The 24,361-nt window shown below is 34.4% G+C and overlaps 1 protein-coding gene across 2 annotated transcripts in view; it reads left to right on the top strand.

The window, feature by feature from the left end:
• Positions 1 to 24,361, top strand: part of LOC139962881 (glutamate receptor ionotropic, kainate 2-like) — a 139,402-nt gene that overhangs the window by 61,928 nt on the left and 53,113 nt on the right. For both annotated transcript variants that reach the window (XM_071963266.1, XM_071963264.1), the window contains exon 2: positions 24,167 to 24,334. In XM_071963266.1, coding sequence (XP_071819367.1) covers positions 24,316 to 24,334 — 19 coding nt within the window. In that variant the 5' untranslated portion in view covers positions 24,167 to 24,315. The remainder of the gene's footprint in view (positions 1 to 24,166; positions 24,335 to 24,361) is intronic.

Raw genomic sequence — 24,361 nt, 5'->3', positions numbered from 1 at the left:
AATGTCAGATGAGTTTGGAGATATGGTCTGTATCCAAATGGTACGGCTCCCACGTTTCAACAGATACTCCATCGATGCGATATGACGTCATCAATCGAACGTAATGTACTCTAACAGTACGTGACGTCATGATTAAGTCAGTGATGACGTCACATCCTTCAGTATCCTTCATTTTAACAATTGTTTTGGACCCAGGGGTCTTAAATACTCAACATTTGTAAACAAAATTGATATTCAAATTTGTCCAATGCTGAATAGTATAGCATACTTCAATATATATATATATATATATATATATATATATATATATATATATATATATAAATGACTTAATGTCTTTTTTTGTCCTTGTCCATACAGACGTATATCGATTCTACCTCCTGACAATCAGCATAGGAAAATCGATACGGAATGAATCACGTATATTGTTACTGTATGTGTGCATTCACAAACTACTAATAACATTATATATGTCAACATGCTATACGGGTGCACTAATATTAAAATAATCCTATTATATCAGTTATTCGCCGTAAGGCATATCTACAACAAGAGTGTTCTTCCTATGTAATGGATATTCAAGTAAGAATACAGAGCTTGTAAGGTTTACTAGTGGAAGGTCTCCAAGGTAGGCAATTATACATACTGAACATTGTGACAGGCCTTTTGGAAACAAATATGTTGTGCGACAAAAACATGACATCAAATTCGAATAATAAGTCATAATACACCATTTTGCTTTGGTTGAAACCTTAGCACCACCTTCGACTGACAAAGTAAGGGGTCAATTACAATAATGTATTGATGAATTTTCAAACAATCTGTCTTCTTATATATATTATAATAATATATAATATAATATATATTAATATCTATATCTATAACTAAATATATATATATAACTATATATATATATATGTATATATATATATATATACATATACATATATATATATATATATATATATATATATATATATATATATATATATATATATATATATATATATATATATATATATATATATATATATATATATATATATATATATATATATATATATATGGTTGTACAATTAAAACAAGGAAGAAAACAGAACTTAGTACAACAAAAAATGAACGTCAGTCTCCACTGCCGATCCTCATGAGCTGTTTTGTTTTGGGCAAATTAAACTTATCAGCAATTTTAATTTTTAAATGTCATTTTAAATTTCATCGTCTGGTAATTTCTATAGCAAGTAAAAGAAAAGGAAAGCAACAGAATTCTTTCAGTGTTTCAAGTTAATTGAGTTGTGCCATAATTGCCATTGATGTAATAAAGGCCCATGAGGATACTTCCTCAGTGAGGTATTTCGAACCTCGGGTAAACTTTGAAGCATTGACATTATAGGCATCTTTGTCAAGAAATCTCATTTTATTAAATCCGAAAAATCCTGCCAATGAAAACATAAATTGCAAAAAGGGAAAAAGACCACAATATCTATTTGCAGATGATAGGTGCTTCAATCAATTTTTCTTGAGTTTTTGCTATTTGGAATCATTGTCTTTGAAAGTAAGTAAGTTATCTAAGAATCATAGTTTCCTGCAATTTTTTTGTTTTTGTAATGAGTTTAGGGTCGATGGATGTCGTGATAGTTTGCTGAAATATCGCTTATGAATATATAATTACCGTCTAATTGCACGCATGCGTATTATGGTATGTCAGTCACTAACCTACACAGATAACGGGTTTACTACGAAGTTTAAATATCATGTCATGAACAATACTGTTTACAATAACAGCATCACTTGTTTGCGTCAAGTTCGCCACACGGTACAAAATTCAAACATACCAATTATACGAAAACGTTATACCGTATGAATAAAATGTAATTACACAATGGGGATTAGATTATGCTGTTCTCCCATCAGTCAAGATAAAATTACCTTTTATCATTTCAAGTACGATATTTCATAAATTACTATTAATATGTAAAAAAAAACTTGTGCAGTTTTTTTCTGTATTACGAAATTTCATGCGATATGAATTTCTGATTTTTGGTTATTGATATTCGATATCGATTTTCCGATTAATTGACGATTATTTTTTACCTCTGGAGTTACCGTTCAAGTGCAACATGTTACAACATAATGCTGTAATGCTTGTGTAATTCTTTGATAGAATGTACCGGTATTCGCGGTATTTTCATGCTATTTTTTTATTCAGTTATTGATATTTGGTTACCGGTATGAAATTTTTCCATGTTTCTGTTCTTTCGATATCTGTCACTGAGAAATATTAAAACCGTACATCATGTTTTGCAGTATGTGATATCGCCGTTTACTACCAGGGTTTATACAGTAACTTTGTAGTGTACATACTGTCCTAAGCTAAAGCCAATATCCCTGCAGGCATATGAACATTGCGTAATTGTAGAAAGGTTCGCCCCGATAAATTTTCCGGTGAGATATGCCCGTGCTTCTAGCCGTTTATTTCCGGCGTATAATGGACATTAAGAGCATAAGATGGTGGTTGTCATGGTGTCTAATTAAAGCAAGGAAAATGTTGATCGGTGAAGTACCATAGACAAAAAACTAATGTCCTGTTTGCCTTAGGGCATTCACACTGCCGTAAAGAAAACGTGGGATCGTAGAAAATTGTAAGACTGAGAGATTACATCACGTAATCATAAATAAGTTATTTTAAAACGAAAAAAGAAAAGAAATATGATTTTTGTTATTTCTCTTTTTAATGGAAGTATTTGATATGTTTATAATATCGTGCACCAGGGTGTGTTGTTGTGATGTCATTAAAATTGAGTTTATGACACACGGGTTACTAACAAAACCTGGCATGTGTTCATAGAGCGACTCAGTGTGACGTCATCAAAGTTACATACAGTAACGTATGTTACACCATGGAGGGTTACACTTCCCAAAAAGGTTGCAACTGAAGTATACTTGTCCCATACTCATTCAAAAGTTCAGCTGAATTTCACTTCCCAATTTAGTCGCTGGATGATTGCCTATATAGTTGTATCGGAATGTTACGCACTGTACGTGTCGCTGCACGGCTTCCACGTCTAGTTGGAACCCGTGGTGGGTTCGGTTGTCTTGAACAAAGGCTTAATCTTGTGACGTCATGAATCGTACGGTTCAAACACTTTTATTTATAGGAAGTGAATTGAGAAGAAGTCATTTATCATGACGACATACGTACGTCACCAAACTAAAATATGACCTAACTCCAGTTTCAACTGGCTATGGTATCTTATATTTAATTATGAACAAATCTGTCCTCTCTTTCTGTATTTTTATGTATTTTTTTAATATTTTTTCTTCACTAAGATTTTTTTCCTATTCATTCTTAGAATCATATTGATTAATTTTTGTCTATTTCAATCAAACCTGTTATTGAACCTCGCAAGATTATAAAATCATATTTCACTTCTTTTTTTTGGTTATTTTTATTGACTGTTGACCGAATGCCAAAAAAAAAAATCAATCATATAAGGATAAGAATAAAACCTACACAGAAAGTAAAAAATCCTGAATCCACAAACTAAAATAAGAAAACAGAAAAAAAAGTTTTTTTAACGAAGACGTAATACTATTATATTGCTACATTTTCTTCGTATGAAATTTTCCAACTTTCGTGATTAAATTTGAAGCCATTACTGTGAGGCCAGAGTAGGACAGGCCCAAACTGCTAACTCAATACTGGTCGTGCAGTTTTTTAAATTCTTGATATTATCTAAATTGCACGTTTGCGTTGAAAGTATATATTTTTGTCTGTATGTATGTATGTCTATTTGTTTGTTTGTCTATCTATCTATCTGTATGTTTGTTTATATATTTTTGTATTTGCACTGCACATAACTGTATGCGTATGCTTTCAATCCGTCTGTTACAAAATCCCACAATAGTATGCATGTGTAGACGAATTTAGCTTGAAGGCTAACCGGTTATTTCAATATCTACCCTCCAACCCCCCCCCCCCCCCCTCAACCCTCTCTCTTCCCTCCCTATATGTCAAAATAAGAGACTAGATATATTTTATTTCCGTCTTATTGAGTTTAGTTATATCAATAAAAGCAGGTTATTTCCTTGGTTAATTATTAAGTGAAGATTTTTTCTCAATCTGCCGCCTCTATATCATTTCCCGCAATCTATCCGTGAGGTTCCTCGGTGAGGTATCTAAAAATCAGATATTTCATATATGAAATTGGAACAAAACCGGAGACGAAATACAAACTTGTGGCGGTAGTTTTAGGAATATCTTTCTTACCCATAAAGCATAAGGAAGTAAACATACCTTTGAATGAATTCTTTCCTTATAATACACCCCTATCCTTTTTGCGATCCCCCACCCCCCCCCCCAACAAAAAAAACCCGCTAAGAAACCCTTTGTGTCGCTCAACTAGTACAAATGTTAACAGTGTTTAACGGTCATACTACCTTCAAGGCGATACCATGCATATCATAGCCTATGTTATAGGTCAGGATGGGTCAATGTCCTGTTAGGAACACTAATTGTGTACCTGTTAAATTTTTTTTGAATTCCACTTCAACCAACCGACTACTGCTAACGCGCATATGTATTTGTTTCATCGTTTTGTATGTTTTCAGAATAAAACCCTTCGATTATAACATTCCACTGTTTCTAATACACTGCGACCTCTTTCGAGGTTGCTACCCCCTCACCCTCCCCCCCCCCCTCCAACGCACATTGGATGGTGAAAAGTCTTTGTGTGTCGCTCAACTAGTACAAACGTAAACAGTGTTGAGTGGTCATACTACCTTCAAGGCGATAACATGCATATCAAAGCCTATGTTATAGGTCAGCGTGGGTAAATGTCATCATTTCAAAAAATTATGGATAAAATCAAAATGCCACCCCCCCCCCCCAACTCCATAAAGATCAAGAAGTATATTATGTTATGTTTTTAAGTATATATATAAGAGGGCCAGAATCCCCGTTATGTAAATATATATTACTGTTTGCTTACAAAATGAACAACCATATATACAGAATTGTTGTCGTTACTTTGTATCTAAAGGGGGAATGTATACAATAGTTTACCATAGAGTGGATGAAGACGCTGATATAAACCGAATAGTCATCAGAGAACCTTCGAGATATAACAATGTCATCTTCTTAATATCGATTGTGACAGACATTTACGCGCTTGTCTTTCAAGCAGCCAATCACGCGTCGAGATTTATTTAGCAGACGGCACGTTTACAAAATGTCTGTGAGTATATGATAGATATGTATAACATGAACGAGAAAATGTACATTTATAACATGTAAAAAGAAAACGACTGTAGGTAAGTCTACCGTGACGTTGAAACCGTGGAGATGATGGTATTGATCACGTGATGAGCAGCTCTATGCGTAGAGTCTCTTTGCATCACATTACCATGTATGGATATGTTAATCTATAATACATGCAATAAAATGGCAGTTCTGCACCCTCTCAACGCAGTTTCTACAACTTTCAACACATAGACCATCATGGCTACGCGGTATATTTTTACGTAAGCTGGAATGGTCATAGTTAGTTTGTGCTAAAACGAATCTAGCATATGCAGATGTAAACAGCTTATGTATGACATGCGATAGACCACTTTGAGATTAATTTTAGGCAAAGAAAAACTTTAAAAAAGTCGGGAAAAAATGGACAGTTTGGCCATTTTCATTGCATATAGTAGATCAATATGTTTGACATTTTTTGTGCTAGAAATCCGAATGTTAGGTATTTAATATTTATTGCTGGATAAACGTTACACTACGATCCAGATATCTGTCTTCAGCTAGGGTCAATTAACTATGGTTACCCAAGATTTTCAAACAGTGGCGTAGGAAGGTACTTTTGAGTGGGGGGCTGAAGACTGATAGCCGGCCTGGGGGAGGGGTCTAAGGGGAGGGGGTGTCCCCCTCCCCTTTGGAATTTTTTGCATTTCCAGGTGGCCTCAGATGCAATTTGGTGCAATATAGCACACTTCAACACTCCCTCCATTTTGTAAACTTAATTTTGTATTTTCACCTGGCCTTAGATGCAATTTGGTGCTCCAAATGAGATTTTTTTCTCATTTGGAAATGAAAAAGGGGTTTTCTGACTTGCGAAGCGGGGGGGCGGAATGATACTTCCGCCCCTCCACATTTTTCACTGGGGGGCTGGCGCCCCCCAGCCCCCCCGGTTCCTACGCCCTTGTTTTCAAACTTATTAATTTCCTTGTACAACATCTTGTCAACTTAACGCCATACATGAGTTTTGTAATATTCTTCGTATCAGCCGATGGTTACACCTATAAGATAGAATTACTTAGAAATACAGAGTAGATAAAGGAGTAAAATTTCATGCCATTTTGTACGTTAAATATTTCGTTTTCAAGGTATTATGTAATTTCATGCACATAATTCTGATTCAGAACAAACTGAGTACATACTCTGTCACGTGACGAATATTCGATATTTAAATAAATTCACTTGCTGTATATTAAAAAAAAAACTATTCTATCGCAGTAAAGTTATTTGCGTTATCACCTTTACCTCATACTACAATTTTCTATATATATATATATATATATATATATATATATATATATATATATATATATATATATATATATATATATATATATATATATATATATATATATATGTATATATATATATATATATATATATATATATATATATATATATATATAAATTGAAATTCAATCGCTTTACGGCGAAAAAAATTAATGACAAAAAACCTCTACCAAATGCATTTGTTTTCACGCTTTCCACGAAACCTTTATTGCCATCGAACACTTTATAAGCATTTGGTTTTCAAATACTCTGTTTCTAAGCGATATAGCCACCGGTACACCGGTAAATATAAAGAAACGTTATTTTAAGAAAGTATAATTTAAACCGCTCACAGCTATATGTGAAAATTTAGCAAACCAAATTTCAAAGTTTGTACAAGGGAAACGAACTCGCGAAAGGAAGAGTTCAAATTTAAAAAAAAAGGTTTGGTAGTGCCCTTGTCGTCCTCAGATGAAAACAAAGGGTTCTTGGAAATGAAATGTGAAATGATGGGAATCAAAAAACAATTCAGTTAATAAACACACTTTTTACTTTTAGAGATTATTGACGGTTTTATGATAAAAGACATTAGATAGGCTAGTCTATAGATTCATAATTTTATAATTTATGCAACACAATTTGGACTTATAGAGAGAAGTCCTAAGATATTACATTATAAACATCACACATGAATAACTAGAAAGTCACCTGCCATGGGTAATGTTGTCCTCAATATACCTATATACTATAGGACTTTCAGTGTAATGAAGGGGAAAAAGGTCCTTTGACAAAAATTTATTTCAAATTGTTATAACGTGCAATAAATATAACAGTATTCACATGTTGAGAATAACAATCACGTAATAAAAGAAAACCCATGAACAATATCTAGTGGGTGTTTCAACTTGAGTTTGTTAAAGGTTTTATCCAAATAAGGGTTGACGAATGGACGTGGATGGCGAATGCATGGGCGAGTCAGAGGGGCCCGACCTAGCTCTCAAAGCCTCTTAACCAAACGCAAAAACGACTGCTCTGTTGAGGGAAGAAATATATGAAGGTAAAATAATATACGTTATAATGTTTCTGGCTAGCGAATAAAGTTATCAAAGGTCTGATCGTTAACCAGTTCTCAATTTAATGGCTCAATCTTACACTTATCTATTTGTACAAGTGGACACACGGAGCCTCAAGCTGTGCTGACCGGTATTACGATATCTCTTCGCCAGTATGTTCTAACCAATTACTTTGATAACCCCAGATAAACTCCCCGATGATAGCTAATATTACTCTGCCTAAGCGTCAGAGGTCATCGTTCATTTAATATCAAACTACTACTACTACAGATGAATAACCATTTGGTATTAGAAGAATGCGTATCGTGGCCTGCGATACCAACCTATTGTCGGTTACACAATACGCAAAAGGGTTATTGTCACGATAGGGGAGTAGGGAATGTTTCTGTTGTAAAAATGTATGGTGCCTACTCATATTTATAACATGTACACTGTGGAATAATTCATCTCTCGTGGGAACAATTTGATAGACAATGATGATGCTAAGTGGTGTTGAGGTAGAAAACGAATTGTTTCCATTCTAGTCAACGATTAGGGCAGTTTGTTGCCACTGTTGTATACAGTTGTGAGGGATTAGAACAAATCGTTCTCATTGTTGTAAGGGATTAGAACAAATCGTTCTCATTGTTGTAAGGGATTAGAACAAATCGTTCTCGTTGTTGTAAGGGATTAAAGCAGATTGTTTTCCCATTCTTGTCAACAATTACAGTACTAAGACACTGATTGGAGTCTGCATTATTCATTTATTTATTTATTAATTATTAAGTATGTAGCAAACCATAATCAACAATGTATTTATCAATTTAAACGTTTTATACATATTTTCTGTTAAAACAATCAATAATAGATCAAATAGCTTAATCATCCTAAACCCGTTCTCTGGGAAGAGAAGACGTGAAACTTAATAAAAGTTGTGTTATGCCTTATACTTGATATTTCATTAGTGTTATCTTAGTATTACTTGGATGGTTCTTTGCTGTATCATTCAATGCAGTATAGCCTTAACTGTTGTATTTACTATATTATTACTAGTGTATTTACTGTAGTAGTACTGGGTGTATTGACTATAATATTACTGTTGTATTTACTGTAGTATTACTGGTGTATTTACTATATTATTACTGTTGTATTTAATATATTATTACTAGGGTATTTACTATATTATTACTAGGGTATTTACTGTAGTAGTACTGGGTGTATTGACTATATTATTACTGTTGTATTTACTGTAGTATTACTGGTGTATTTACTATATTATTACTGTTGTATTTAATATATTATTACTGTTGTATTTACTATATTATTACTAGGGTATTTACTGTAGTAGTACTGGGTGTATTGACTATATTATTACTGTTGTATTTACTGTAGTATTACTGGTGTAATTACTATATTATTACTGTTGTATTTAATATATTATTACTGTTGTATTTACTGTAGTATTACTGCAGCTGTAGGCTATATTAATTGTGGTATTACTGTAGCATTATTGTTGTATTTAAATACAGTTTTACCTAAGTATACACTGTGATATGACTGTTGTATTTCCGGTAGTGCTACTGTATACTACTCAATGTAGTATTACTGTAGTATTCACTGTGATATTACTGTTGTATTTCCTGTAGTGCTACCGTAACACTCAATTTAGTATTCCTGTTGTAGTCACTGTGATGTTACTGTTTTATCCCGTAATGCTACTGTAGTACTCAGTGTAGTATTACTGTGTTTTTACTGTGATATTACTGCTGTATTTCCTGCAGTGCTACTGTACTACACAATGTAGTATTACTGTAGTATTCACTGTGATAGTACTGTTGTATTTCCTGTAGTGCTACCATAACACTCAATTTAGTATTACTGTTGTAGTCACTGTGTTACTGTTGTATTTCCTGTAGTGCTACTGTAACACTCAATGTACTATTACTGTAGTATTCACTGTGATAATACTGTTGTATTTCCTGTAGTACTACCATAACACTCAATTTAGTATTACTGTTGTAGTCACTGTGATATTACTGTTTTATTTCCTGTAGTGCTACTGTAGTACTCAGTGTAGAATTACAGTAGTATTCACTGTGATACTTCTGTGGTATTTCCTGTATTGCTACTGTAGTACTCAATGTAGTATTATTTTTATATTCTTGTATTCATCAGGCTTCCATGAACCCGATGTGTGATTAGCAGTTTTATGGATGGATAACGTCATTGACAACAACAACAACAAAAATGTGTGAAAGACAAATTTTAGACTAAAAATAATCATAACGGGAAATGACAGACCAGTTATTAACTGTGATAAGTTTCAGACCACTCAATCAAATGCTGTCAGCACACGGACTGAAACATCCTAAAATAAATCACGTAACTAGGCGATCAAAATTAACGGTTCTTGCTGCGAAGATATTCACAGAACGTTTTTTTGTTTAACCACTGACCAGGGTCAGTTTCTTGGTATTCGACAACTAATATACACACGGTAATGGCAATATGATATCATATTGAATTGGTGGGGGGGGGGTGTGAATGGGACAGGAATTATTCCGCTGTGAATACTTGAAAGGTTGTAAATTATTTATCAAAACCGTTAAAGGTGGCTCATTGCTTCTTTAAAGAGACTGGTATATTCATCAATAGGCACGTTTATCAAAGAATGAAATTAATTTATTGGCTCCATTAATCGCATCTTGAGCTCAACCGAATTGACAAACCGGTTGTGACTGGAATCAACTGTAGCCAACTTATGGGTTCGCCCAACCTTTACATATTGAAGGTTAATGACTGGTGGAGTACCTTTATACGGTGTTCCATTGAGGGTTGAGTGTTTATATTGAGTGTAATGAGTGTATATATATATATATATATATATATATATATATATATATATATATATATATATATATATATATATAAATATATATATATATATATATATATATATATGTATATATATATATGTATATATATATGTATATACATGTATATTTATATGCTGGCAGATTAAGGTTTTCTTAAAAGGGGAGATGTAAGGGGGGGGGGTCGGCAAGAAAAGTAGATATAAGTATACTGTTAGTCTGCACTTTCATTAACAATATTAGTTTCATATTTATATTTATTTGTTTTCATTGCTTGTAAAGTAATTACACTTCCTACATATACCTTTAATGGTCATCGACCTTAATTAATTCAAAGGATGTTTGCAATAAACTTGACCACGATAGTATATATAACCAGTAGGATCATCTGCCGAGCCAGAAGATAAAAACCAGTTCGTTATATTACAGATGATATATATAAAATCTCAGCATGTTTCTCTATTTTCATCAGATCACTTATGCGGTTTCAATTAATTTTTTGATGACAATTCCGTACCTGCAACTCCTCTCGTAATGCTTACAGCAGAGTTGAAACCAAATGCGACACTTTTTATACGTAATATAGAGACTGCCCGCTATCATCTGACCGCACATATTGTGTTGGGATTTCAAACTTGTCTCTCGAGTAGCCTAATCCCCCTTTTATCTATTTTGTTTTGTCTCACTCTACCAATTTCCTGCTGGGGTTTAAAGCTTGATATATAGAAATGAAAATTATACGCGGGGAAAGGAAACGAAAATAATTATGCGCGCGCATGATACGTCGTAGAAATTATACATATGGCTTATATGTGCAGCTATATGAGTATTAAATATCACAATTTCAAAGAAATACACTCAGTCTAGTTTAAACAATACTGCAAGTGGTTTTCACCATCTTTTGGCGTAGTTGCAATGTATACGAGAACCAGAAAAATTTTCATGACATTTTTTTTTTACTCAGATCAAAACCAGCATATGTAATTGAATACTTGTTAGCGATTGAAAGTTCAGTTGTGTTATAGTCTCAAATATGCTAGATAACACTCATTTCATTACAACCCCTGTAATTTTTATTCCCCCCCCCCTTTCCCAAACCCCAACGGAGAAATGAATCCTTTCCTAATTGGAAACGCCTCCGATGATTAGAGATAAGTCGGAAGGTAGGAACCTCAAGTGGAAAAAATAAAACACTTGCAAAGAAATTTAAATTGTGGTAAAATTTGGGGCCATTAATAATGATGACCATTTCATGAAAAGTTAAGGAGGTTAATTGACATTTCCAAAAGCACGTCCATTGAAGAAATGTACTCATTTAAACAACTGATCCCCCCACTCACACCCACCACTCACCCCCTCCCCCTCCCTCCCTCCCTCCCCTCACCCCACTCCCCTTCTCACCTGCTCTTATACTGTACCCTGAATGCGGTAATAGCTTTACTGTGTCTAACACAATGAACAGTGTCAAAGGTGTTGCAGTTATTACCAAGACGGAGGTGACCTTACTCGAAGAAAGATATTCGTTTCATTTTCAAATGACTGAACGCGAAAATGTCAGAGTGCTTATATTTGGTCTACTTCTATGAAATTTAATTTAATTTAAAAAAAATATTGTTTCTTTGTCTTAATAACTACCTTTAACGTTACATCCATCTAAAAAAAAAAACTAGATACTGTCTTTATAAAAGGAATGCTACTGTTTGTTTTACACTTATAGTGAACGTTGAAACCAATATTATACAGCAAGCATGCATGCCCGAATATTGAATTGTTCTTGAATTATACTACAATCTATTTCATCAACGATTTAATCAAATAAAATTCAAAATTAATGGCAGGTTGCTGTTTCTGTTTGTAATATTATTCAAAAGGAGAGAAAACATTGTTTACCTACTTTATTTTCAATTACACATTCCGCGAAATTTCTTTCTTTGGACATGTGAGAATAAAAATGTTTTTATATATGTAAATTGGAATGCATTGCTTTTGGCTGGTATCGTTATTTAATATTTAACCACCAAAAGGCTTTTGTTGTAGAATCTGTGACAAGAAGCTGAATATTTTGATGGTTCTTTCGGAGGTATTTGGAAAGTATTACAAGCATACGGTGGTACTGAAGGGACATATGCGAGATGTATAATTTGCTGTGTAAGAAATATGACAGGCCTATATATTTACATATATTTTGTACAGCTGCCAACAGTCACTATATAACTAATACATCTTGGCCAAAATTATCAAAGTGTTCTGTTGTCGTTTTTTAAACTTGTCTTATGAAAAAATTCGATCTTTGATGATGCATGTGTATCAATATACTTGGCAATACGTCAAAACACTTGAAAAGGTGTGTTGACATGCCGGGTTTACACTAACATCAAAACTTAACAAAAACTCTTTTATGTTTTACGAGGTGTCGTGTAATTCTAACAAAGTATGTCAACATATCGTATGTCTCTCCAGGACTACCGTACAAACACATCTGCAACTTCGAATATTTAGCTTTTAACTGCGCGAGAGTCTCAAACGCCAGAATAAATTCAAAATAAAGTAAGTTTTGCTGGAATATATATATTTCAGTACTGTGGTTAAAGAGGTATGATGATAGGAAATTACTTACAACAGCCGTTTGTGTAGAGGTATCAAACCTAGCCAGGCTGGGCTTCGGGGACAATTATGTCACAAACCACCCCACCACCCCACGCCCCCTCGCAACATTTTACAGTATCATTGACAATATCATCTACAGTATCATTAACATTATGTCTGGAATTATCATTGATAGTATCATTTACAGTATCACTGATCTCTTTGGGTATCATTAATAGCATCATTGTCAGATTCAATGATAGTATAATTGGGAGTATCATATCCAGATTGACAGTATCATTTACAGTATTACTGGCATTTTTATTGGAATTATCATTTAAGTATAGTATAATTAAAATAGTATCATTGGCACTTCCATTGGCGATATCATTGATAGTATCACTGACGTTATGTTTGGCAGTATCATTAACAGACCACTGGCAGTATCATTTGCAGTATCATTAATGGCGATATCATTGTCAGTATCAATGATTATATAATTGGTAGTATCCTCCTTGGCAGTATCATTTACAGCATCATTATGCATTGAGTATCATTTAAATAGTATCATTGGCAGTTCCATTGGCGATATCATTGATATTATCATTTACAGTATCATTTACAGTATCATTTAAATACTATCATTGGCAGTTCCATTGGCGGTATCATTGATATTATCATTTACAGTATCATTTACAGTATCATTTAAATAGTATCATTGCCAGTTCCATTGGCGATATCATTGATATTATCATTTACAGTATCATTTACAGTATCACTGGCAGTATCATTTGCAGTATCATTTACAGTATCATTGGCAGTATCATTTACAAATTATATTTTATATTCGATTATTCTGTTAATACGATAGATTGTTCATACTATTGCTTTATATACATCCCATCGTTTGACATATACGAATGATTTTGCATTTTTATGAAAGTACGTTCACTCCGATGTGATTCTTCTACTTAAGCAAGTCAAACCTTTTATCCAGATCAAAATGAGATTACTGGAAGATGAGACCAAACCTGTTTTATCTTCGTGTCTTGGTGCCATTTTATATCAAAAAGTTAGTTGCAATCTATCTTAATATCTCAGAAATTTTTCAGTTATTCATGAGCAAAATTTCCCCATTTTTTGACATTTACAACAGTTAGCCTACATCTTTGACGTTTTAGCATTTTTTAATGAGTTTACGTCAAATTGTTAACGAGCGAGATGTCAAGGAGTGAAATGTCAGCGCATCAGTCAAAGCAGTTCTAAATAATAATTAAAAAAAATATAAAAAAAAACAAGCAGTAAACTACAAAAAGTGAAATGAAACGAAAAGAAAGTTGGCGAAAGTTTTGTAGAGTTGAATTGCGACACACGTTGTTTTATTCACCAATGATACTCCGAAGAGAATTCATTTCTTCATAATTAATGTAACCAATCAAATTTGGGAGGAAATTATGAATTCCTTGCCTGATAAGAAAAAAGTCCTCTAACTTGAATTAATTAAATGCAGATATATGCAGAGTCTGATTGTGAATTCAAACGGTACCTGGGAATCTCAAAACATCTTATGGTTATGGTATATGGCTATGTGTGTTTTTTTTTTACTTTTCCGCTTAGGCTATAACTGTCTTGAGACCGAGCTGTGACCTATTTAACACTCCAAAACGACGAGCCATCATCCTTCACGAAAATGCGGTCACGTGGGCAACATTCATTTTTATATAAATCTATCCTCTCGTGCTAAAATCTTCAGATAAATGTTGTCATGTTGTCTATCGAGAGATTTCGACAAAACTAGTTAGAGGGATTTAGTGCAAGAGTCTATATTATTAAAACTTAGTCGACAGCATGACTGTTTTATCGTTCAAAACCGTTGTTAAGGAAACGACTTGTGGCAAGTCCGTGTTTCATATTACAACTATACCGTGGGAAATTGGTAGGCCTGTATATTAGTTTGGTATGATTCCTCGGAATGACTTTGCTTCTCGAGAAAAGTAGGTTACAAAAATATGATGTAATATCAAGACTATACTGGCAGAAATACTACGAGTAGAACCAACTTCATACAAGGACCGCAGTAGAAAAAGTAGAAAATAATTATTTTAACCCACACTGTTACGAAGAGACGGGAATCAACACGGCAACAATATTAATATTGCGTTATAGAGAACGCACACTCACACCCGTACCTCCCCTTCTATAGAGTCATTGATCCGCTAATGGATACCAAGACATGTCGTCTAGTAATACTCGTCAGTTAACTTGCGACCAAAATTTCCTTAAAACTCGAAGATTCAAACTTATTTGGTGACATTGGAAGACAGAATTGAGAATCAATTTGTAAGACAATTCCCCTCTGAACAACCTCTCGTCTTCTACACCCACGATTGATGTTAATGGTTTGCCAGTTTGGTCAAGTTATTATTGTTTCGATGGGATCCGGATATTTGTTTTCAGCTCAAATATTTCCCTGTTTCGCCGGTTACCCGATCTCCATTCCGTCTGATTGGTATGTTGTCTCGTAGTTACTCGTCTTGACCGTATTTGACCCCACAAAAATATAATTATGTTCAAACAGATACACTTTACAAGACATAGCCTATTTATGCAACACAATGGGTATATGCCTCAGACTGACTTTGAGTTTGAACTATATACAGTAGTCAACATGCAAATAACTCAAACGAATGTGAGTTCATATCATTTTAAACGTGTGGGTCAAAATCCTGCAGTACTTAATGTAATCCATATTGCATTGGCTTATCATACAGGTCTGCATGACACATACGTTTATTTATTACGTCAAAGTCCTTTTCAGTGTGATTATTGACAAATATAGGGTTATAGTACCCCGATTTTTAATTTGCAATATTCCCTTTATTATCGAACAATTTTTCAGTAGTTTACCACAATAAATAATAATACACCGCCACTCTGCATGGTTTAGCTATCACATCGTCATTTCTAATTAAAAGTCTTTACTCCAACAATGTAGGCCTACTTTATCCCCATTTATATACAAAGCCTAACATACATTATAGGCCTATATATATACATTTGTGTATAGCCTATACCGCAAACTATGCGGTCTACGTATATTATTATATATATATTTCTTTATACCTATAGAGTAGATGACTGTACTTCACAGTCTACACCGTATTGTTTGTCCCTTAATTACGGATGAGAGTCTAAAACACGCTTGAATGACTTCTAATCCTAAGGGATAGGATTGAATGCTTTGCGACTTTGTCAAAGAAATACCGCAGACAAGTATGATGAAAGAGGATTCAATAAAAATGTGACTTTTATATTGAATCTTTTTTTTTTACAAAGTCGAGGCTACAGGTCTTTCCCGCGAACGGACTTTCCCGCGCAATAAAGGAGGAGCAATTAAGAATATGCTCTATTATAAAGCGATGAATCAATGCAGTTGCTTATTTTTTTTTATGTAAAGATGTTTCTGTAAGAATGCTTTATAGAGGCGGCTTGTACGAGAGAGTAATAAACAAAGTGGCATATCCATTAACCAGTCATATTTTTCTGATATGTCTGTCAATTTTAAAAAATGATTAAGTAATATTTTAAAATACGTTTTGCTGTGGTTTGAAATTTTCTGAATGGTGAAATTGAATAGTTGTTACTATCTTGGTGAAAGGTAGTTTGCAATAATTGAAAAGAAAAGCGAGGAATGGTGAGTTTGTAATATTTCCATCCAAAAAGTACTACTTAGTGCTTGAAGGCCTATGTGCAACGCATTATGCAGCGATGAATATAGTGAGCTCACCAGCACTTGGATTACGCTGTTCTTATATAACCTTAGAAGGATGTTGTAACACTTCCCATTAAAAGACTGTGCGCCAAGTAAATTCCATCAGAATCTAGAAACAGTCGGGTATATAAACGCTGTGCTGTAAATTGGCAATGCTTGCCACAGGTTCAATAAATTATATAAAAGTGATGAAACACCAACAAAATGCCATCAAATTGAATATCTGCTACCCCCACCCCTGTCAAGTATGAATAATTATAAAAGTCATGCCTTAAGTTAAAGTACTACCTTTCATAATTTTGTAAATATAAGACAATCGAGATTAAAGTTAAGAGGTTGTTTGTCAATCGGCCTCTTGTCGAATGATCCATGACGTCATAGCTGATGACATACAGTCATTACCAACACCAAAGAAAACAATGCTGACGTCATTATGTAGAAGAGGATTTTTGAGCCGAAACTAAAAGAGAAGAATAAACACAGACGTCAAGAAGAACATAGAACAAAGTATAGTTATGGCAAGTTATTTACATTAAAAAAAATATGTGGACCTACTATGATTCCTAAAAATGCGAAATTTGTTGGTCTTTTTAAGTTATTTTTTCTCCTTTCCTTAGTGAACAATTTTTTAACAATGGTCGCTACGACAAATTTTATAAGTAGAAATACCTTCACAAGTTTGTATTGTTACATATGAAACATCATAGTGTGGTATTTGTGTGAAAACATTATTATATTTAACATACATTTCCTGTAGAGTAGTTCCGCGAAATGGAAAGCTTAGCTGAGTTTTGATTGCTCTATAAGTCTTACTATACCCAAATGCGTCCCTTTCCTATTTCATTTTATGTTTAATATGTACTCCTTGGTTTGTTGTCACTGTCAATACACGCGTGCAAACTACGGTAAGTGCTTTTAAAGTATTTGGGGGAGAGGAAATCTTCACTAAGTCTGTTGGTCTTACGGGGGAATTAAAAAACACTTGAAATTTTGAAGAATGACAACTACAAGTTAGTCAATGTTTATTGCATACATATATTTGCCTGAAATTAATACCGTCTTAAAAGGTATCACCGACAGTTTGATTTTTAAGGAAATTCTGTCAAAATAGCTCGATTTAAATAGCCCTGTTCTTCGAATTCCAAGTGGTTATGTACGTATTCTCGTACTTATCAATATTTGAAAATAATTCCAAAACATGAAAGATGGGAAATTTTACCGCAAACAAATATTAAGCCTTTTGACAAAATGCTTGATGATATCAAATTATATCTAACGTTTAGGCGTCCGATATAACAGTACCGCACGAGAGATGCGTGCATAATGTCGTTGCACTCAAATCTATGCACGTTGCGAAGTTACTCTGGTCAACATTGTGTACACCAACAGTGTACAATTATACAATCATACATTATCTTACACATAAACCTTTGATAGCGCACTCACATATGTGCATGGTTCGAAGTAACTCGGCTATCATATCGTAGGCAAAATGCTACGTCGAACTTTCCAGTTCATACAATTGTGACAAAAAATTAATATCTTCGCCAGCTACCATTCAATTGTCAGTATGGCCGCATGTCAGACTATTATAATTTCATAGGTTACAGTGAGTGTGGAGGTGGGAGGGAGGGAGGAGGGAGAGGAGGGGGAGAATGGACAGGAAGAGGAGGGAAGGGACAGGAGGGAGACGAAGGGCGGGGAGTTGGGGAGGTCGTTGTTGTAATCTTGCAATTTACCGTATATATATATATATATATATATATATATATATATATATATATATATATATATATATATATATATATATATATATATATATATATATATATATATATATATATATAGGAACGTTTGAGGCAAATTACAGGTTATCACAGACCAGGTGACGAAGGTCGCCATAGTATTCAGGTAATAATCGAATCAGTTTATTCAAACGATTCAGTGACATTTTAGTATTATGTGACTTTTTTTATAATCCATTGCCTGAAATAAAAATATTAAACCAAAGTCTCTGATATGGATTCATTTGTCTCCTAAACAGTAAACACTGAATTTTAAAATCATTCTCCCTGCGGTGGGTTAGCTGTCACTGCGCTAAACTTCAATGACTTTAAGTTACATAAAAAAAAAAAAAATGTAATGATATGGTAATGATTCATTTGAACTCGCCCCTAATGTTTCTTCAGCCAGATCCTTGCTGAAAATTTTTCATTTTATATTTTCATGACAGCAAAAAGAGAGAAAGTGAGAGAGAGGAGAGAGAGGTGGAGAGATATGCATATATGGAGGTGGAGGAAGGTGTTAGTTTATAGAATATTATGGCGAAAAAATTGAGAGACCGTTTTCCAACAGATGTTGAAACAATAAAGGTGGAATTGAATTTTCTCAAGATTATGATGGATTAGGCACCGCTTCTGCAAACGTATTGATATATTACCTTAATATACTCAAATCGGATCAGAAATTAGTAAATTGGACTTTATAAGTTAACCGGTCTGAACATAAAGTTAAAGTTGAAGGTTTACAGTCTTGTATGAGGCTAATGCCTCCTCACACGACTTTACAACTTAACCCCTGGTCATTGGTAACTTGTCACACCCACACACCAAAGTGTGCACAATTCAATCAATCTCTCCTGGGGCACCACAGTGCACCACAACCACGTGTCCCCCGGGGGACTTCCCATAGGGTGCAGCCACAAACCGGCGCACGCAACTATATTTACAAGTTACCTCGCAGGTCCCCATTTATACACCTGGGTGAAGAGAGGCAATGGAGATAAAGCGCCTTGCCCAAGGACACAACGCAATGATCTGGCCAGGGCTCGAACCTGTAATCCTTAGATCACAAGTCCACTGCCTTAACCACTTGACCACAACGCCCATAAAGCAACAACATACACACACCTTCATTTTCTGAATTGAAATAAACGATAGGCAATCTCTAATTTAAAACAGCTAATCAGTTGCCATCGCATATGCTATATGAGTAGATAACAATGTGAAAGGTACATATTTTATGTTTTTATTTTTTTTTAAATATTTATTTGTGGTAAATTTTACCGTAAATATATAAAATATTTGTATAAATACGACGATTATAAACTAATCATTAAATTTATGAAACCCGCCTAGGAATATGTGGTTTTATTAATTGATTGATTGATTTTTTTTTATTCACAAATTAGGTATAGAAGACAACTTAAAGGTCTGCTGTATAGACCCCAACTATATAGCGCGCTATCATGGAAGAGTTTCTTGAGATTACGTAATCGACCTGCCTTGGTCGTAAAATGACCTCTTTTTACCAATTAGTCTACAACGCCGGCCACCTTTTTTGCTGGTATCAAAAAAAACCATTCGACGAATTCTTAAAAATTAGAGACGTAGCAAAGAATAATTGCTATACGGAGGGACCTAAGTTGACAGCTGAAAGGATTGCGCAAGAAAAGTTACTCCTCCCACAACCACCCACCCATCCCTCCACCCACCCACCCAACCCCCCATCACCTCCCTGTTCGTCAATACAGTTCTGTCTTCTTCTTTTGGTCATAAGCGTTAACACCTTCCTGCGTCCTCTCATCGGGCTACGTGTTCTGAGTTAACCCTGCCGCTAACTGAGCCGGATGAAGTTAGATCGATTTTTCGTGGGAAAGAGTTGAATTTGATGAGCACTTGGAATTACAACAGTGACTAGAACCATAATAAAAAAATGGTTGGGATAAGTCATCAAAAGAGCTAAAAAGATTTGATTTTTCATTCGAGTGTTAAATCCATATGGACTTAAGAAGAGAAAAAAGATGAGAGTTGATTGTGCAATGGAAGGTCACGTGACGCTAGTGCAAATCAAAGATCAACACAATTAGAGTTTTAATTTGATTGACCAAAAAACCCCGACCAATATATAGGATTTAACTAGCAAAGCAATCGACTCACTCTTACGATTTTTTTTCCCCCAGCTGAAATAATAACACTTACTTTCTCTTCTCGAATGGATTGGTATTGCTATGAACGGAAATGAGAAAGTCGAGAAAGATAGACAATATTAAAATTAGTTCATTGATTCCTGAAAATGTAACGGCGTCCCACGGTCTGTAATGCCGTGATTTACCATTGAAATAATATATATCGGCTATGAAAGTATTTCCCTCTGAATATTTTCTGCTTTCTAAAATCTCATTATTTTGTTTTTATACTGTATTTACACCAACTTTGCCCGTTGCCAAATCCAAATATTTTAGAATAATGTAAAACGACTTTCAGTAAGTCTGAAATAATTATGACGTGAGTATCCCGCTACATCAGACCATTCGTGGATTTCAAAACACAATGCTTGATTGTAACTATGTTAAACAAAGAGACTTCGGAACCCTCTTAAAAAAGAAACATTCCTTATAGAGAATACATTTTTAAGAGAAAGTTATCCAAGATAGCGCTTGGGCACGAAATGCAAACAACTTGGATCCACTCTCAACCCATGGAGTCCCCTTATATACATTGAGACTGAAACTTTATATGATTATGACCTTGTTATATACGTCAAAGTCTGTATCACGAGACCCTTGGAAGATAACATTCACTCCACATGTTCTTACAATGTTGCATGCGAATAGTTTTATCCAAAACAGTGAAGGGATCCATTTCATTGGCAGGGATGGATCCATTATTTCGTACAGGAGTAGATATGGCCTTGGTGTCGTTGCAATCGACGGCCCCACCCCTACCCCACCCCTACCCCTACCCACCCCGACCCCCCCCCAACAAGAAATAGTGCATTTGAAACATACTTTGACAATAAAATAGGTCTGTAATTATGTCAGTGACACGCAAGGTTGTGATAAAAGGGGATCACACACCCCACCACTCCCCGATCCGCGCTCGATTGATACTTCCAATTATCTACAATGTATCCCCTCCCCCTACCCCCCCCCACTCCTCCATATACCACGCATGCACTCGTGGTGGTCATGGTTAATGTGAATTTGAAACTATTTCAATCGCATTCATTCGTAAATTGGCGACTTTTGGTAATATACTGTACGAACTATTTAAATACGATTGGTCATCAAGTCTCATGACGTCATACTTACGCATCTGTGCCTAATGATACGAAAATAAGTCCTATTCTGCTAATATTATGCATGATCTTCATTTCCCAATACAAAATAGAAATGATATTCAAGCTTACCCCATTCAACCTTCTACTCTCCATTCCCTCCCCACCCCCCCCCCCCTCTTCCTCCCCTCCTCATCCCACCTCCCTGTGATGCTTAAATCCTCACAGTAATTTATAATTTATATATATATATATATATATATATATATAGATGGAAGATTATTACGAAACAAATACTGAAAACTGCATGAATGCTTCTCACATGAGACTAACCCACCCGGTTATAAGAATATCTTGCTGTGAAATAAATCCACACAGATATGTATGACCTTGGGTCGGCGTTAAAATGTAATTAATATTCCAAGGTATTTTATGTCTTAATATGAAGCTCTTGTACATTACGACAATTTTGCAGCTGGGTGCTTTTATAGTACGCCGTTTCCTTTCTTCATCTTTTGCTTCTTTCGAATCCTTTCTTCTGAGCGTTTTTTTCTTTGTATATGTCTGAAATGTAAAAGAATACCACTGTGTTGTATAAATTGCTATATAAGAGGACCATGGCAAATGCAATTTTATTTAATATCAGTGACAGTCAAAACATTGCGGAGTATAAGAGGTGATATTTGTTTGAAGTGAACGGTTAAAGAAAAAGTGGATCGGTGCAATTAATTAGTCATAATTTATTTCATTTATTTAATACAGCAAGTTTTTCAAGCAATCCAAATCCGTGCACTTTCTTTACTCATCTTCCCCTTTTTTTTCCTTTTCTTTTTAAAACGCCGTTAAAATTATGTTTGAAAGATGCATATTTTTTAATCTTTCCGCACTCAAGTTTTGAAAGGCGTTTTTAATCAAATGTGCAGGGTAAACGTAAACCTTACCATGATTTCATCATGCTAGTGTATTAGAAACACACAACGTATGCTACTTTCTTCCTCACATATATATATATATATATATATATATCGAATATAGATATATATATATATATATATATATATATATTCGATATATCTATATTCGATAATGTTTCGTCATACATAAACTGGGAATCGAAACCACTCAAACCATGGTTACACCAGGGAGCTGCTACTCTTACACACTTATTTACATAGACACAATCGTCTGTGTATTCATGAGCCTCTCTGTTGTTTTTATGAGTAATTTTGTTATAAGCTTTTAAGCGATGGGTGCATGTGACACCTCGCAAGTTTAGCAAGTTTAATGAATTCACAAACGCTAGACTTTTGCACAAAATAAAACAAAAAAATCGTATACGTTTTGTGTGTTTTTAGTGTTAAGTTGACTTTTTTAAGTATAAGGTTCATAGAGATTAACCTTTTTTTTTTACTATGGTGATCTATGAAACCATTTAAAGGGTTAGTATCATGATTTTCTGGTAAAAGGAAATTATAGTAGTATACACTCGTTCAACCTAACGTTCAAAAGTAAACCTTAAATAATAAATATAAAAAATGTGGAGAATTGGGTCTGTTTCCTTTTCTTTATATTTACCAGAGTGTGTGTGATAATTTTTATTCATGTGAATAGTTTAGTGGGCGACAAATTACATTGTTCCGCATGTTATGTTATGATATCAGATCAGATCAGATCAGATCAGATCTCAGGAATATGATTTTTACTATCAGCAGTTAGCAGCACCTTTTATAAGTTTATTTTACAAAAATTTGTAGTACGTGATATAATAATGTTATTGATATCAGATCAGATCAGATCAGATCAGATCAGATCAGATCTCAGAAATATGACTTTTACTATCAGCAGTTAGCAGCACCTTTTATAGGTTTATTTTACAAAAATTTGTAGTACGTGATATAATAATGTTATTGATATCAGATCAGATCAGATCAGATCGGATCGGATCAGATCGGATCGGATCAGATCGGATCAGATCGGATCGGATCAGATCAGATCGGATCAGATCAGATCGGATCAGATCGGATCAGATCGGATCAGATCGGATCGGATCAGATCGGATCGGATCAGATCGGATCGGATCAGATCGGATCAGATCGGATCGGATCGGATCGGATCAGATCAGATCTTATGAATATTAGTTTTACTATCAGCACTTAGCAGCACCTTTTTATAAGTTTATTTTGCTTTTTCAAAATTTGTATTGCGTAATAAAATAATACTAAGCTTGAAATAATACTTTACATTTTGCTTCTTTCTTTGACGACAGGTGCGCTTTTCGCCAAAGATGGGTCTGATGCTAAACTAGAGGCAGCATTCAACCTTTCCATTGACCTCATCAATGATGGGTCTGAGAACATCCTGCCAAACAATACAACCGTGAAACCTGTTATTAAATATGTACAATCTAATAATTCCATGGACGTTGTTAAACATGGTAAGTAAACAATTTCACAATATTTTC

This window comes from Apostichopus japonicus, chromosome 21 (genome assembly GCF_037975245.1).
Source record: "Apostichopus japonicus isolate 1M-3 chromosome 21, ASM3797524v1, whole genome shotgun sequence".
NCBI lineage: Eukaryota > Metazoa > Echinodermata > Holothuroidea > Aspidochirotida > Stichopodidae > Apostichopus > Apostichopus japonicus.
Note: the sequence above shows the minus strand (reverse complement) of the source record. Positions and strands in the feature narration are given on the sequence as shown.